Source organism: Drosophila navojoa, chromosome 4 (genome assembly GCF_054131105.1).
Source record: "Drosophila navojoa isolate 15081-1374.11 chromosome 4, UAZ_NAV_1.0, whole genome shotgun sequence".
Classification (NCBI taxonomy): Eukaryota; Metazoa; Arthropoda; class Insecta; order Diptera; family Drosophilidae; genus Drosophila; species Drosophila navojoa.
In genome coordinates this window covers 4,821,304-4,836,794 of record NC_142892.1, presented here as the reverse complement: position 1 = coordinate 4,836,794, position 15,491 = coordinate 4,821,304, and the positions used below count along the sequence as shown (strand labels likewise).

At 42.3% G+C, this 15,491-nt stretch overlaps 3 protein-coding genes and 1 non-coding gene across 5 annotated transcripts in view; 2 read left to right on the top strand and 2 right to left on the bottom strand.

Annotated features, from left to right (window-relative positions):
- Cdc37 (cell division cycle protein 37) overlaps positions 1 to 15,491 on the top strand; it is a 173,788-nt gene that overhangs the window by 157,025 nt on the left and 1,272 nt on the right. The window contains exons 2-3 of one of the 2 annotated variants that reach the window (XM_089258924.1): positions 15,170 to 15,220; positions 15,280 to 15,483. In XM_089258924.1, coding sequence (XP_089115050.1) covers positions 15,188 to 15,220; positions 15,280 to 15,483 — 237 coding nt within the window. In that variant the 5' untranslated portion in view covers positions 15,170 to 15,187. Of the gene's footprint in view, positions 1 to 15,060; positions 15,221 to 15,279; positions 15,484 to 15,491 lie in introns of those variants that run through there. The other variant, XM_018102104.3, reaches the window with a different exon arrangement.
- Positions 10,173 to 12,474, top strand: Fie (Fire exit). The gene is made up of 4 exons (XM_018102109.3): positions 10,173 to 10,672; positions 11,285 to 11,657; positions 11,720 to 11,856; positions 11,918 to 12,474. The coding sequence occupies exons 1-4, from the start codon at positions 10,547 to 10,549 to the stop codon at positions 12,005 to 12,007; spliced, it is 726 nt and encodes a 241-aa protein (XP_017957598.1). The 5' UTR covers positions 10,173 to 10,546; the 3' UTR covers positions 12,008 to 12,474.
- LOC115562077 (U11 spliceosomal RNA) lies at positions 10,790 to 11,007 on the bottom strand. Its single transcript, XR_003980040.2, has one exon. It is a non-coding gene; the product is annotated as a U11 spliceosomal RNA (small nuclear RNA).
- On the bottom strand, positions 12,837 to 14,848 carry Gr63a (Gustatory receptor 63a). Its single transcript, XM_018102101.3, has 3 exons — positions 14,393 to 14,848; positions 14,186 to 14,335; positions 12,837 to 14,130 (listed from the first exon to the last, which is right to left on the bottom strand). Exons 1-3 carry the CDS (start codon positions 14,603 to 14,605, stop codon positions 13,012 to 13,014), a joined length of 1,482 nt encoding a protein of 493 aa, XP_017957590.1. The 5' UTR covers positions 14,606 to 14,848; the 3' UTR covers positions 12,837 to 13,011.

The window sequence follows — 15,491 nt, the reverse complement described above, 5'->3', positions numbered from 1 at the left end:
TACTTGACTTTGATGCTACCTTGATTAAGGAAAGCAAGCTATATGTTATATGGATATTGCTTTTATTAGAATAATATGGTTATAGTTATATTATAACAAATTGTATATATAAATATTTATACATAGAAGCTGCTCACATGTCTTAATTAGTCTTGATTAGCAATATTTAAAATAAAAGTCATGAGTTCAAGTTTGCAAAATTTACGCAGCAAAAAGAATATTTGACAAAACTAAGAAAATATATAAACAAAAAAATTAATACAAAATTGTAATTATTATTTTTAAAATTAAAAGCACATTGAGGCTTTTTTTAATTAAACTTTGAACTTTTGCTCGCTGAGAATTATGCAGATTAATTATTAGTATTTATAATATTTATAAAAAATATTAGTCTTATTATAAATATTTTACTAAAAATATAGGCCCGTCTATACATATTTAATTTGCTTATTTTATTTAAATTAAAGTATTTATATTTATTTTCATTGTTTTCTCAAAAGATTTTTAATTTTATTTTTATTATTATTTTTTTTTAGTTACTTTTAAATTAATTTAAATAAATTTTTTTGGTAAATTTGAACTTTTTTTTTAATTTTTTAAATATTTAATATAATATATACTTTTGGAATATTCTCTCTTTTAAAATATCCATCCAAGTCGTCTTCTGTTTTGCGCTGGTAAGTGTACAAAATAAAAGTATATCCAAAAAAATTACATTTATATTAAAACACACACTCACACTCTCATACCCACTCACACTCACACTTCCACATGCCATTTTGATGGGAAACGCGCTGCGGTCAATATTTCATTGCTTGGCCATTGTTTGATAAGAATTATTGCAACATATCAATCACGAGGTTAAGTGGATCTCTGCGGCGAGCGTTGTGAAATGTGACGGGGCATGCATCAAGCGACACGCAACGGCCAAAAAAACAGAAAGAAAGAAAGAAAGAAGGAAGGAAAGAGCAAGACCACAAAATGAAAACATAAAAAACAACAGTCAAAAAACGTATATATTTAACTAAACAACATGAGCAGCAGCAGCAGCAGCAACAACAACAACAACAATAATAGTTGTGGCAACATTCATCAACATCAAAAACAAACAAAAAGGCGCGAGTCAAAGCCAAGCAACAAATAAACAGCATAAGAGATGGCCATAATGGGAGAGCGAGAGCGAGAGAGTGGGAGAAGGGCAGAGAGTGAGTGAGCCGACTACCCCCAACCCCAACCAAGCCCAACCCCTGACCAGGCCAGCTATTTATTGCGGCTAGTTGAGACGTCTCAAAAGTCGCCTGCATAGTTGGGCAGCTGCAGAGCGCGGGAGGAGGGGGGAGGAGGCGTGAGCTGCGCTGGGAGATGAGAGCTGGAAGATGGATGCTTGACTGGCTGCCCCCGTTGACTTTGACGCCGCTTTTGGCGGTTGTCGCGGTTAGCTCGACGCGGTCGACTCTTTGCCTCTGCCCCTGACTTATGGCACCGCGCTCCCACTCCCGCTCCGGCTCCTGCTCGCTAAATTGACTTAAGCGCAGGTTATTCCACAACTCGACTCGACTCGGCTCGATTTTGGGCTGACAGCGAGAAGTCTATGGGGTTCCAATTAGGGCATGGCTGAACAATCGCGGCAGGCAGCTGAGTGGACTCTGTTTGGGTAGGAATATTAAATTGAATTATAGCCAAGATCTGATAAATATATAGTGATATAAGTGTGCTATAAAGCGTAAAAAGGTAAGCGGGGGATGAAAAATTGATGGAAATTGCTATATTTAATGGAGTCATTTCTTGATAGATAGAAGATAGATGTAGAAGAAGAAGAAGTTGCAGTTGTATAACAACTTTTAACTATAAAGGGACGATTATACCATAGTATCTATACTACACAATACTATATCTATACAATATAGTATGGACTACATATACTACAATAAAGTCTACTACATTTGATTTGATATATTTCACTTTATTATATAGAGTTAGTTATTTATACATATCTACAACACATCTCAATATTATTCCAGCTAATACTCAACGTGATGCCACCCTCTTGAAATGTCAGCGAAAAGTAGTTAAAATAGCCAACTCGTTCCACCCCAAAATGTGACCCAATATTGACTGCGGCAGCCTTTAAGCAAATTAGCAACAATGACAATAACATACAGAAATGTATTTGCTTGTCTCGATCCAAAGCCAGATCCGTGAGTGACTCCGACTCCGACGGCGACGGCGACGGCGACTTGACAACACGCTTGGACGCAGCGTGGTTCGCCTAATCGTGGCACGTGCCTCGACATACATAATCACAGGGCTGGCAACAAATAAAAATAAATATGGCAACACAAAAAAAGGGTCGACAGAGAGAGAGAGGGAGGGAGAGTATATGGAAAAAGGGCAACAGCAGCAGCAGGAGTAGCAGGAGAGGCAGCAGCAGCAGGGAATCCGAATGCGAACTGCGAACTGTGCCACACAAAGATAATCCAATCTTATGCTGCTAATTTTACAGCATCAGTTGAAATAGAAGCGCAAAATAAAATCAAATCTTATGTGCGTGTGCGTGTGTGTGTGTGTGTGTGTGCGGCTATGTGGTTAGGGCTTTGAAGTTCTTTTGGGCTGGGGGCACTGAAAAACCGCTGTGAAACTTTTGCCCAAAGCCCGAACAAATAAATTCGATTATGTGAGCAGTCGCCAGCCCCACACAGGGTGTCGCCACAGGGTGGCTCTATTGTGTGCGAGTGTGTGTGCGTGTGTGGGCGTTTGCAAGCAAAAGTTAGCTCCGGCCGCTTCTTAGCCTGGCTAATTCTAATTCGTTTATCTAGCTCGCATTTTGCATAGTTGCATAAAATATGAAAATTCAATAAGCAACGCAGTTGCGCCGCACAACACCTGCACGCCCGCCTAATTGTGCAGCCACGCACCTGCTGTGTGTCTGATGGGGGCTGCTGGGTGGCCGGGGAGCTGCACGTGCAGCAGCAGCCGAGCTCTGGGGCACGCACGAGCTGCATTCGCAAGTGGGCGTGCATAATTTATGTTAATTTGCCTGAGAAAACGCGCCAAGCCGCAGCCAACGCAACAACCGTAAACTTATATATATATGTACAGTTATATATGTATATAAGTTGTATAGTTGCATATTCTTCTGCTTTGTAGATTTATGTGTATGCCTGAACTTGGCGCGCCAACTCAGCCGGCTAATGAGCATTAACGGCCTCAAGAAGCACATTTCAAATGCCAAATCCAAATGCAACCGCATCAAAATGTTGCACAGATGCGAGCAGCTGGCAAATTTGACAGCGGAAAAACTTATGGAATACGAAAAACTTGGATTGTATAAGAAAATAAAACTACTTACGTTTACTTAGAGCAACTCTTCAACTCTGTCAATAAATATACCCAAGTGCGCAATTTAAGCTTTGCCATAATTTTGTTTGAGCCGAGTTGGGATTGAGAGTGTTCAGAATGATCTCTGCAATAGTGTATTTTCTTATAAAATAAAGCCAGTCGGATCTATAAAGACTTTCGTATAGGCTTGGAGAAATTAGAAGAAAAAGCTGTAGAGTAGACAGATAGAGTAGACTGAGTAAAAATTGTCGCTAATTATGTTGAGCTGCACAGAGTGAAAACCTAAGTCAAAATTTACTCTCTATATTTGACTGAGATATACCCTAGATATGAGCACGCATATGAAACACTTGAGGGAAAGTTTAATCAGATACCTGATCTGTAAGTAGACTGTCTGTAGACTTGGATAGATCAAAATTTCTAAAGCATATATGGAATAAATTGTCGGTCAGTGTCTGTCTCATACACTGATAATATTTTTAACTACATTTATAGGCTTGAATAGATTACAGCATATGAACATACATAAATCCAATCGGCCTCATACACTTGCATATCTCGTAACCCCTACTCGAGTCTACTACCTGAACTCTCTGCCATTCATACCCTTCTTTAGATATCCCTAATTTCACACAGTATGGCAAACTAACTGTGCGCCACGCTTCATGCTTCGTGCTTTGCATTCACATCGCATCATAATTATTATTACTCTCTATATAACACATGTCTCTGAACAAAAGTGATTAAAGTTAATTTTTAGGTGTTGCTCTCTCACTCCCTCCCTCTGTGCCTCTCGCTCTCTCGCTCTCAATTAAAAGATCATTGTGCGGGTCGCGCACTTCATTAAATGTCAATTTGCTGACGTTCATTGACGGCTTTAATAACTTCATTAGGTGTGTCCAAAGGGGTTGACACCCCGTTAAATAATGCCGAAAAAATTTCTAAAAAATAAAATAATAATAAGCAGCAGGAGAGGAGGAAGAGGAAGATGTAACAGAAGTGCAAGTTGTATAATAGCCCGCATAGGAATACCCCTACAAACTTCACGTTGAAGTTTAGAATTAGGGGCAATCCCGTGCAGCGAGCATTTTCTTTTATATCCACTTTAGTTTTTCTTGCGAGTTTTCTTCTTTTTACTCCCCAAACTTGTCGCAAGAAAAGTAAGAAAATTTTTGCTGCTGATTTTTATGAATATTTCCGGTTGGCAGTTTTCCATTTTCCATTTGCCAGTTGCTGCCTCTTTGAGCATTATGCACACTGCAGTGATTTTCACAAAAGATGCAAAAGACACACACACACACACACACAGATATACATAGATATGTATGCATATAAAAAAAAGAAGGAAAATCATTGCCAAGAGAAAGCTACGAAAGGACAGAGAAAACTTTGCTGCTTTGTACAAAATTCATAAAACTTCCGCTTGGTCAGATTGGGGGCGCAGCTGGTGGGCGTGGCTGGCAAGTTGAGGGCTGCTTTTGGGTGGTGGGGAGCTTTGCCTGTGCAAACAACAAAATGGCGCATTTTAAAGCGCACCCCAAAGAAAAACTCGCCCAACATTTTCTCATGCTAAGCAGCGCAGAAATTTCTTCCTTCTTCTACTTTTTTTTTGTTTTCTGTATTTTTTTTTTGCCGTTTTACTTTGTTGCCAAGTTTGGCGCCCGTCGCCATTTTTACTATTTTTCTTTTGAGCGCTGCATGCGCCGTCTCGCTCTTTGTGCGTGTGCCACCCCGCAGCGGGCGGGTGTGTGAGGGGCGAGGCGAGGGGCTGGAGCAAAAATAAACAAAAATCAAAGTTGCAAATAAGAAGAAACTACAAAGTAAGTTAACATAAAAAGTTCGACGCCTTCGCCTTGTTTTTCCGAAGTTTGCCCAGCACCGGGGGGAGCTGGGGCTGGCGTTGGTTTGGGGGATGCCATGGCATACTTAGCTACCCCCAACGGCAGAGGCAGGCGGCACACAAAAGATTTTGTCGAGCACTTTTCGGGCAACAAAAGCCGGAAACAGTCGCCGAGAGCAGCTGGAGCAGGAGGCGGAGGCACGCGCAGGAGCAGGCCAAGGGGAGCAGCATCGTCTACATCCTCTCAAGTGCTTCCTCGGTCGTGCTGCGGCTGCGGCTCCTTCTCAGCATGCAGCCAGCGATGTGGCCGCGCAGCCAAGCGCAAGGACATCGACAACGACGACGACGACGACGGCGACTTAGCTGCTGGCAAGCTGCCTCTGCTCCTGCCAGTCCTCCTCCTCGGGCATGCTGATCACGTTTATTTATTGTGCACATAATATGGGCGCACATCCTTGCTACATCCTTGCCGCCGTCTCCGTGCTTTTCTCGACTGCTCCTACGGCTACGTGCGACGCATGCATCGCTGGACACGCTGCTGCTGGCTCGGCTCGAGTTTTTCCTCATTTTCTTCTTGTTTTGCTCGTTTCTCTTTCACGTTTTTTCTGCCCTTTTTGTTTTTCTATTCCTGCACAGAAATTCAATTATCGTGAATGCGAATTTTTGCCCGATTCGAAATCCGATTCCGCTTCGCATGTTTTGTTTCAAGCATCGCCAGACTCGGCGAACTTTCAGCGTATCAGCATTTTATTTGCTGTTGATTTATGCAATGCCACCGCCCCCACCTCGCACTCTTCCCACTGAGCACCCTCCCGGGTGTCCCCAGCTCAGCGCACGGTGCTCACTCAAACAATCGCTGCCGGCAGCGCTGTTGAATATTTGCCAAGTATGCTGATTGAATTTTTTCCAGTTGACTAAATGATATCAAGGATATTTGCCAAAGCAGCGCTCTGTGCCGCCTCCAGAGCGGCGTCTATTTTAAAGGCATGCTGAGCGCCGCTCTAGTTGAGCTTTAGTTGCGGCTCTGATTACATAGAGAAGGGCGGCTGCATTGGCTGGAACATTGAGCTGTGGAGCATTTGGCTGTGTGTCTGTACTCAAGTGCTCTTCTATGCAATTTTCACGACTTCAAGTACTGCTAAGAGCATTTTGATATTATTCTGTCGTCTGTTTATGTGTTTCGAGTCTCCCATTCTCTGCCTCTCTTTCTCTAATAGCCATTCGCTTACTCTTAACACATATTCTCGCACTCTTTTGTGTTATTTCCCTCTCGATCTTTGTATCCTTTGCATTGACTCTCTTGGGCATATCTAGCTTTCCATTCTCCCATTTTCGATATTTGCGTTCTCTTAAATTCAAAATATTCTTTCCCTCTCTCTCTTTCTCGCTCTTCAGTTTGTCAGTCTCCCTTTTTCTTCAATCACACCCTATCATACTCTACACTGCCTCTATCTCTCTTTCGCTTTCACTCTATCTATAACGTTATTTCTCTGTTTCTCTCTATCTCTCTCTCCTTCTCTGTTTCTCTCTATCTCTTTCTCTCTCTGTTTCTTTTACTTTCATTTCGTCCTACATTCTTCCGCTACCTCTCCCCTTTCAGTACCCTTTCATATCCCTCGCCTTACATATGCCTAAATTTGCCTTCTCCATCTGTCTCTCTCTCTCTCTCTCCCTCTCACTCACTTGCTCAGTTTATATGCTCTCTGCAAACGCCTCTCCTTGTGATATTCAAAAATGCAAATCTAATTTAGAGCTATACTCATGTGAAGTATTAAGGTCAGGTCTTCTGATATCAGCTGCGCTTAATGACAACAATCAAGGATTGGCTCTGCTCACAGTCAGAGATATGCATTGACACATATAGGGAAGTTGATTGATATCAATATGCAAGCTTTGACAGCGTGTCAATTGACAGATACTTGACTTGACTTGACGTGGCATATGCGACACATGCGGAGAGTTGCAATTAAATTGCAATTTGCTGCTCATTCAGCCACACACGAAGCAAACTGCACAGCTAAGCATTATCCTGGCTGCCATCCTTGCAGTTTGTCGTTGCTGCCGATGATACGCGCCGAGGCAGGACAGGGCTTGGCGTGAGAGTATTATCAATTTCCAATATTTAGACAGGCAACTAGTAATAATCACGTTTGCTCAGCGTCAGACCAAGCAGCAGCATGCGAACTATGTGAGTGTCCTGCCATCGCCGAGTCCTGCCGAGCGACGCGTGGGCGTAATTAACACTTGACGCCCGTGCAGCAAATCGAGCGTTTTAAACTGCACAAATGCTGCTACGAAGTAGCAACGAGTGCATTAATTAATATGCCCAACATGCAGCAGGCTCCTGGCACTCCGGCTCCTGGCACTCGGCCTGGCTACGTTGGGGTTGCCATAAAAGGCGTTAAATTGACACAATTGAACACACCCTTGAGATTTGTGTGCGGGCGGCATTCTCCCTCTCCCTCTCTCCCTCCCCATCTCTATCTTCCACTTGTTGTTGCTGCTGCTGTTCATCGAGTGCGTTTAATCGGAAGTGCTAACATCTTCATCGATGGCGCATTATGGCGACAACTGGCGATAAAAACTGTGAACAGCTTGCCTAAATACCAAAATCACGCAGCCAGACAATTGACAGATATCTGGCGCTCCACTCCCACTTCAGCTCCCCATCGCCCCTCGCCTGCTCTGAGCCAACTCTGTTTGGGCCATGCAAATATGCGTATGCGTAACAATTGATATTTTGGGCAAATACTCGCATGTGAGCAGCACCGAACGTGACATGCTTAATGGAGGAGGAGGAGGGTCACAGCCCCACATAAATGGCTCCAAGTGGATGCCTGAAGAGCTCTTCAGCTTTATGTATTTTGCTTAATATGTAATAATATTTATATATATTGTAAATATGTTTTTGGATAATGAACTAATTGTGTAGAATGTTTAGATACAAGTAAGAAACAACAACAACTTGAGGTACATCAATTTGAGCCTTGATAATGCCTATATTATTGTTGATAGCACATCCAAGTTCTTTATTATAAGGCTTTAAGCATTAAGTTCTTGTATCTCATTTAACAATTGCTTTAGCCTCGACTAAGCAGCCCATCTGCCCCATCGGATGATCAGCTTAAATCTAAAGCAATTTGGCTCGTGGCATTGCTTTGCATTCGGAGTGCTACTCGGTTTTTGTGCTGGCCATCAAAACTGTTTCAATTGCTGCCTCTGAGCAAGCGACTGTCAAAACAGGCAAACAAATTGTGCAAATAAGTCGAGCGAATGTTATTTATGCGCAGACAATTTCTCAGTGATTAAATAACGAGAGACAGGAGAGAGAGAGAGAGAGATACAGAAATCGAATCGATTCGCGATCGAATTACAAATAGTAAAATGACATGAAAGACTAGATATATACATATATATGTATATAGATCGGGAATCGGCTGGCTGAGTTAAATGGCCTGGAGGTGTGCATGCCAATTGTCATGCGCTGAAATGCTTGTTAACAACAGCGATTGCTTTTGCCGTTCCAGCTCCCACTCGTCGTCGTCTCTCTGGTTGCTTTTTAATCAAAGCTGGAGAAGCAGCTACTCCTGCTGGCGGACTGGTGTGCGGTGTGGAGCGAAGTGGAGTGCTGCTCCTCCCCCGTGGCAATAACGCCACACATTTGTAATGTTGCTTCTGTTTTCTGCAGTTCCAGTTCGAGTTGCAGTTGAAATCGCGCTTAGAAGCATTTTACAAGTTACTTTAAGGCAATCAATTTGCGGCCCAAGCAGCTGGGGCTCCAAAAGGTGCAGGCAGGTGGCTAAGCAGGGGAAAAAAACCAATCAAAAGAGCGTTGCGAACGCAAATTGAACGCCAAATGGCTGCAAGATGATATTTCAATACGTGCAACAGCAGCAGAAGCAGCAGCAGCAGCTCAGTCTCTCGGCTCTTGGTTCTTGGTTCTTGGCTCTGGCCCAAGTCCACGCTCAACTCGAAGGGGCCATAAATTATGTGAACGGGCGACGCCTGCGCGTAGTTGCTTACTTTTTTGCAGTTATGATTATCGCGCTTCCAGCTTCCACAGAGAGCGAGCGAGTGTAGGGGAAGGGTGCTGCAGAGGCAGCGGGAGCGGAAGCTGCAGCCGTTGTTGTGTGCAAACAAATGTAAAAAATTTTTAATTGACTTTTGGATTTGCGCCACCGCGCCAACAGTTGCAGCACTTCTTTTTATGGCCACTCGCGTGCATGCAGCTTAAAAGTTAATAAAACACGCCCAATGATAACAAGACGCAAACCACAGACAGAGAGAGAGAGAGAGAGAAAGAGAGAGAGAGAGAGAGAAAGAGAGAGAGAGAGAGACAAACCGACAGCTATACAGCCAACATATTTTGCCCCTGAGGTCTTCATCATCGGCATCATGATGAGGTTGGAAACATTGTGATCCTTGGCCAGCTCGTAGAAAAACAATCAATTAAGCGCGCAAGTAGCTGACACAGAAGGAGCGCCAGTTGCCAGTTGCCAGTGGCACGACTCCAACTCCAACTCCAGCTCCAATGCCAATATGAATCCAATACGAATCCAATCCGACTCTGATGCGCATTGCCTTGCGCCGTGGCCAACGGCGGCGATTGGCGTTTTATGGCCAGTTTTGCTAAAATTTATGTTACATTTTTATAGTTCAGTGTAAATTGACTTTTAAAATGTAAAATTTATCATAGCAAACGGGCCGTTGCGGTGCACCAAACGCTTTTTAATTGCTTTATTTTCGCATAGGTCGCATAGGTGGCAACGCTGCCAGCGACAAAAAAGCTTCCGACCAAAAGCTCACGAGATAAACATCTGCGTGTTTTCAAGCACACCAAAAAAAAACAGCCCTTGACGCGCTATAAAGCTTTTTGGGGTAGTCAAAGAAGCCTTTTTGTTCGATTTTCAGAAAAGGCAAACAAAAATATTTCTTATAAATATAGAATTTATTTTGTATAATGCTAAACTAAGGTATTTAAAGTTATCCGAAAAATCAAGTAGCTCTTCTAACTCCCTCGCTACTCCACCCTGTTAGAGCCCACAGCTGTGTCGGGAAAACAAACAACTGTTAAGCTTTTCAAGTATCACAACAGACCTTGGTGCCGTTTTCTTATGCGGTCCCACAAAAGCTTTTATCAAGTTTTGGGCCCACGATATATCTCGCGTGCATGTGTGTTGGTAACGCGCCCCAATCTACCCCAACCCTTCTGAAGCTTCTTCCATTTGGATGACGAAACACAGTCGCGAGTCGCGAGCAGCAGCAGCAGCAGCTAAAGTTAAAAGTCGCCTAGGGAAAAAATCCATAAATTGATTGTGCCACGGTGTAAACAATAGAAATTAACTTAAGGAAAAACTCTGGAAAATCATGCTGTTGCCCACGATCCGAACGGGTGTCAAGTGGAGTTGGCGCCAGACCTGGGACATGCTGATGTCGCCCGTCTCCCCGCGCAATCTGCGCACCACAGCGCTGCTGACGAGCATCTACCAGCTGGTAAGCTTAGAGATAATCGACAACTGGTCTACTTCGCCTCTCTTTCTCTTATATAATGTATTCGATTATGTGGGGCTCAGCGCACGGACTGCCGGCACGCAGAGAGCTCTCCGCTATCCGGCCGCCTCCATCGTACAGCCTACCTTAGCCCCAAAAACAAAAATTACGCACTGGATATGCAAAGCCATACCCCACTATGCACGCTTGAACCCATCGAAGGCGGCAATTCGACGCACGCCCCCGCCCACAACGAGCGTAGGAACGAGCAAACGGCATAATGCGTCCGCACCATTTCTCGTAAAACACGGAATGTGCTGAAGACGAGCGCCCTTTTTAATAACTCTACTGCGAAAATGAGCTGCATATGGCTACACTCAATGCTAAAACCGGTTGAGAATTTTTGGCGCATATGCTTTGCTGGCACATTCGATGGCATTAAATAGAAATTTGACAACACTGCACAGATCAACAGAGTTGCCTGTAACTACAATCCTTTTTAAAGTACTTAATGCCGTTATCATTTGACACTGCAGCCTCGGTTTATTTATAGCACTTGTTTATAGTCAATTTACATGCTCTCTTCTTCTTCCTCTTCGCTATTTCTCTTTCCAGCTCATTGCGCACTCGATATTATTTGTTGTGCTTCTTTGTCTGGCGCATGCGGAGCAAATGCGTAATCTGCTCGACATGGATATATTGGATCAGAAGGATAGCGGATTCTATACCATTCACAACGATATGCGCCTGAAGACTGCTGCTCAGCTGGCGGATGCTACCGAAAATGCACTCTATGTACTATCCGGCATTGCCAGCGTTTATGCTTTGAGTGCCATAGCCCTATTCTTTGGCGTGTTCAAGAATAAGCCCGGCCTGATAATACCCTGGCTGGTTATTGAATTTCTGGGCGCTATCGCTGTGGCTGTCATTATATTCATGCTGAAGGATACAAAGTTACCCATGCTATTTGGCGGACAGTGCGCTTATTGTAAGTTAATTGGAGAAATTTTAACCTTCTGATTTCTGAGCTAATATTCGATCCCATTCTAGTAATCATCTGCTATACCATGCTCTTGATGGATGGTCTCAAGTGGTATATCATGCATAGCTTCTATCAAAGTCTACGCACAATGAACAAACTGCGAGAGATTGCAACTGTGGCTATACCCTGTCCAGCGCCGGGCGCTGTGAGTATAAATCTACACCCCAATACACCACATACAAAATCTAAGCAACTTCACCATTTAGGTACCCTATCAGTACCGCAGAGAGCATATGTATTTGGGCAGCAATGGCTATAAGCATATATTGACTGAGTCGCCGGATGGACAATGTTAAATAACGTTTACTTAAAAGACGAAAGAAGAAAAAAAAAACTTCGACTATATACGAATAATTCATACACTCCTACCCCTCCCCATACCACCAGCATCAAAACTTCCAGCATCAAGTGTCTTAAATAATTTTTGCAATCTCATTATTTTTCTTGTTTTTTGGAACGTGTGTGATATGGTATAAAGAAACAGAGATAACTATTTTAGATAGCGAATGCAACGAGAAGGATATATTAATAGAAACATTATATATATACTATATACATATATTCTTATGGCAATATATACACATGCATACGTACATTATTCAAACACTAGCAATATATATTACCGTATGCTAGATACACACAGAAACTATTTTCAATGTAGTGCTTGAAAATCTCACTTTAATCTTTAAACTACTCCGTTTAGTAGCTGTAAACAATTTTACTTAATTTAAATAAACAAACACTAAAAAAAAAAAATTGAAAAGATATTTTTTCAAAAAAGGTGTATGGCAGGATTTGAACCTGGGCTCTCGATGTTCTTCGCGGCGAGTGCTTCTATGCTGAGCTATCACTGAGCAGGCCGCTGTGGTTGATATATGCAAATATCTTAGCATACCAACTGTATTAAGTACGACGTTTTGTATACTTGTCTCATTTGCACACATTAAGTTGACTGCAAGTCATTCCCATTGGCTAGTTAAATTTGTACGTTGAATTCAAATATAAAATCAAGTATAAAATGAATATTGATTGATTTTTGATCATTTTTCTTTACTTTATTTTCCTCTTTTTTACGGCACAAAAACATAATTTAAAGCTTTAACAAAAGTAACGCTTGCAACAAAATTTTAAAAGAAAGAAAATTGTTTAAATTTGGCCATATTCTTATTGATTTTTAGTTTATACATATATATAAAGTTGCTCTTATACTATGCTATTCTAATGTTGTTTATCTTTCGTGTTGATTTTTTGTTTGTTTGTTTTTACTTTGTTTTTTAGCTTTCATTTACCTTGACCTATTTTAGCCCTTTCGGCCGCGCCCCGATCGGTTGACTGTTGTAGGGATTGCTGTTGTTGTTGTGGATGGTGTAGCTACAGTGCTCGAGGCACCGAGTAAGGTCATGTCATTGCTTAAGCTATCCATCAATAAATCGACCACCGTCATATTCGAGTTGCCATCTCCGTCTCCCTTGTCCGTTGGAATGCTGATCTGGAACTGTAGCAACACTACCAAATAGGTGACCATAGTGGTTAGCAGTCCCTTGAATAGAGTACGATTTACATCAAAGAAGCCGCCACAATTAATATTCGAAGGATTCATTTCGGTTGCACGCAGAAACATATTAATCTCTGTCTGGGCATCCGAATTCATCCAGTTGAGCTCAACCATCAGCAGTTTCTTTTGGAAATTGGTTCGGACATTCACTGAGGCATAATGCGCTTCATCGCATATATAGAAGAGTAAACCTATATTCCAAAGGGCCGTTATGGTCAATCCTATATCCTTGATGCCGAATCCCTCTGAGAGCTGTGACATAAGTCCATAAATCGACAAAGTTATGATAAAGAACAAATAGAGACTCATGAACACAAAAGTGTAGCATAGAGCATTGCCTGTATCGCGAGTCAGCTTGCTCAAACGCAGCCAGAGGACACGATAATCAGCCACCATGGCAGCCGGACCAATATGCTTTAAAGCCTTCTGGAAACGTTCCGCCAGCAGATAAGCCGTGGTGCTAATTGCCTCGCAGATCAAAAACCACCAGGCGCCCAGCATAGCTGTCAGGTTGTCCAATATACAATACGGCACCACCTGGTTGAGATTCAAATCCGACATTGTTATGTGTGTGATGACAACAGAGAGTATCGAAAGTATTGGCAGCACGATGGCAATGTAGACTGCCTTCTGGCGAAGATTTAATGGCAAACTGTGACCAGAGATTTGATAGTAGAGCACCTCAAAGTCATCCCAGTCATTGAACAAACGAGCGATCTTCCTTGCCTCCCACCAGAGAATCGGAATAACGATAATCGGTAGGATATTCACCAGGAATAGATACGCAATGACGGCCTCCTCGAAGGGTCCACTAAGGGAGCGCACAGCATGAATACGATTGTTGGCCACATAGCCCACATAGAACTGAATCGAATGATTAATCCAGAAACTGTTCGTTTTCAAACTTGGAAAAACTCACCGCTAGCAGCATAAAGAAAACAACCGAATAAATAAAAGCAGCTGAATTTAGAGCAAATTTAGCTCGAGAAGGACCTCGTCGTACCATGGGTAGGACGCCAATGATGCGCAGAAACCAATTAACCGGAGCGATATTGCGATAGAAAACGCTCTTGAAAAATAGACTACATTAAAAATTGCAAATCAAAAATAATAATTTCTGACCTACCGGTGTAAAATCTGGATTATTGGAGGCAATTGTGCTGACTGAGCTTCGTTTTCCATCATTGGGTGGCGGTATATAATCACTGTCTAAACGCTCAGCCAATCCAATGGAATATTTCCTTACGCCATGTAAATAGGCCTGTGCATTTCCACTGTTTATGGGCTTGGAATTCAAGAATACCATGTCCGGTTTCTTGCGTCTATAATAGCTGGCCATTGTTCTTGAACTGTGAGTATTTTTGATACGTTGGCCAGTGCCTTGGGCTCAGTCATGGTTATTAAAAATGCATTTAACCTCGCCCTCTATTTGCTTCTTATTGTTTGCATTGTGAGACCAACTTGAGTTTCCTGTTGATTTCCTTTGTTTATCTTTTGCATGCATTAACCTTAACCAAGTGTCCCAATTTCAAATTAATGCCAATGCGCGCCTAAACTATTTTATTTTTGTTACCCAACACTGTTCAGAACAGTATCTGTCACGCTTCGTATTAAAACCATAATGATATAAATGTCATGCCAAAAAAGCTTCATGTTTATGTCAGTATTAATATCAAAGTTAATATTTATTTAGTCATTAATTACAGCGATAATGCTGAAAGCTTTGCTTTTAAATCATTGCCCCAGTAAAAGTTATAAATACCATTACTAGCCATCTCTGGTCAGGGGGACTATCGATTACAACGAGTACTATCGAACAAGTTATAATTATCGATGCATTGATTGAAGTACATCGCTATATTTCTAGAACTTGCAAAACGAAAGGCCGATTAGACAAAAAAAGTAAAATTGCATTGCAAAAATGGTTGATTATAGCAAATGGAAAAACATTGAGGTGAGTGCAACTAATGTAAATCTAATAAATATATTGAATGTATTCATAATTGTTTACAGATTTCCGACGATGAGGACGAAACACACCCAAACATAGACACGCCTTCGCTTTTTCGCTGGCGGCATCAGGCTCGAGTCGAGCGCATGGCTGAAGCGGAGAAGGAAAAGGAGGAGTTGAAGAAAAAGAGACAAAGCTTCCAGGCGCGTCTAATGGATGTGAAGGAGCGCATCAGCAAAAAAGAGGGTGACGAGGCAGCTCTTAAGGTAACTAA

Bases quoted from the DNA above. Each gene is read 5' to 3' on its own strand.
- Fie (XM_018102109.3), top strand. From the start codon at position 10,547: ATGCTGTTGCCCACGATCCGAACGGGTGTCAAGTGGAGTTGGCGCCAG. The intron at 11,658-11,719 runs GTAAGTTAATTG...ATCCCATTCTAG, and splicing joins TGGCGGACAGTGCGCTTATT to TAATCATCTGCTATACCATG. The intron at 11,857-11,917 runs GTGAGTATAAAT...TTCACCATTTAG, and splicing joins CCTGTCCAGCGCCGGGCGCT to GTACCCTATCAGTACCGCAG.
- Gr63a (XM_018102101.3), bottom strand. From the start codon at position 14,605: ATGGCCAGCTATTATAGACGCAAGAAACCGGACATGGTATTCTTGAAT. The intron at 14,336-14,392 runs GTAGGTCAGAAA...CTATTTTTCAAG, and splicing joins ATAATCCAGATTTTACACCG to AGCGTTTTCTATCGCAATAT. The intron at 14,131-14,185 runs GTGAGTTTTTCC...CATTCGATTCAG, and splicing joins TTTTCTTTATGCTGCTAGCG to TTCTATGTGGGCTATGTGGC.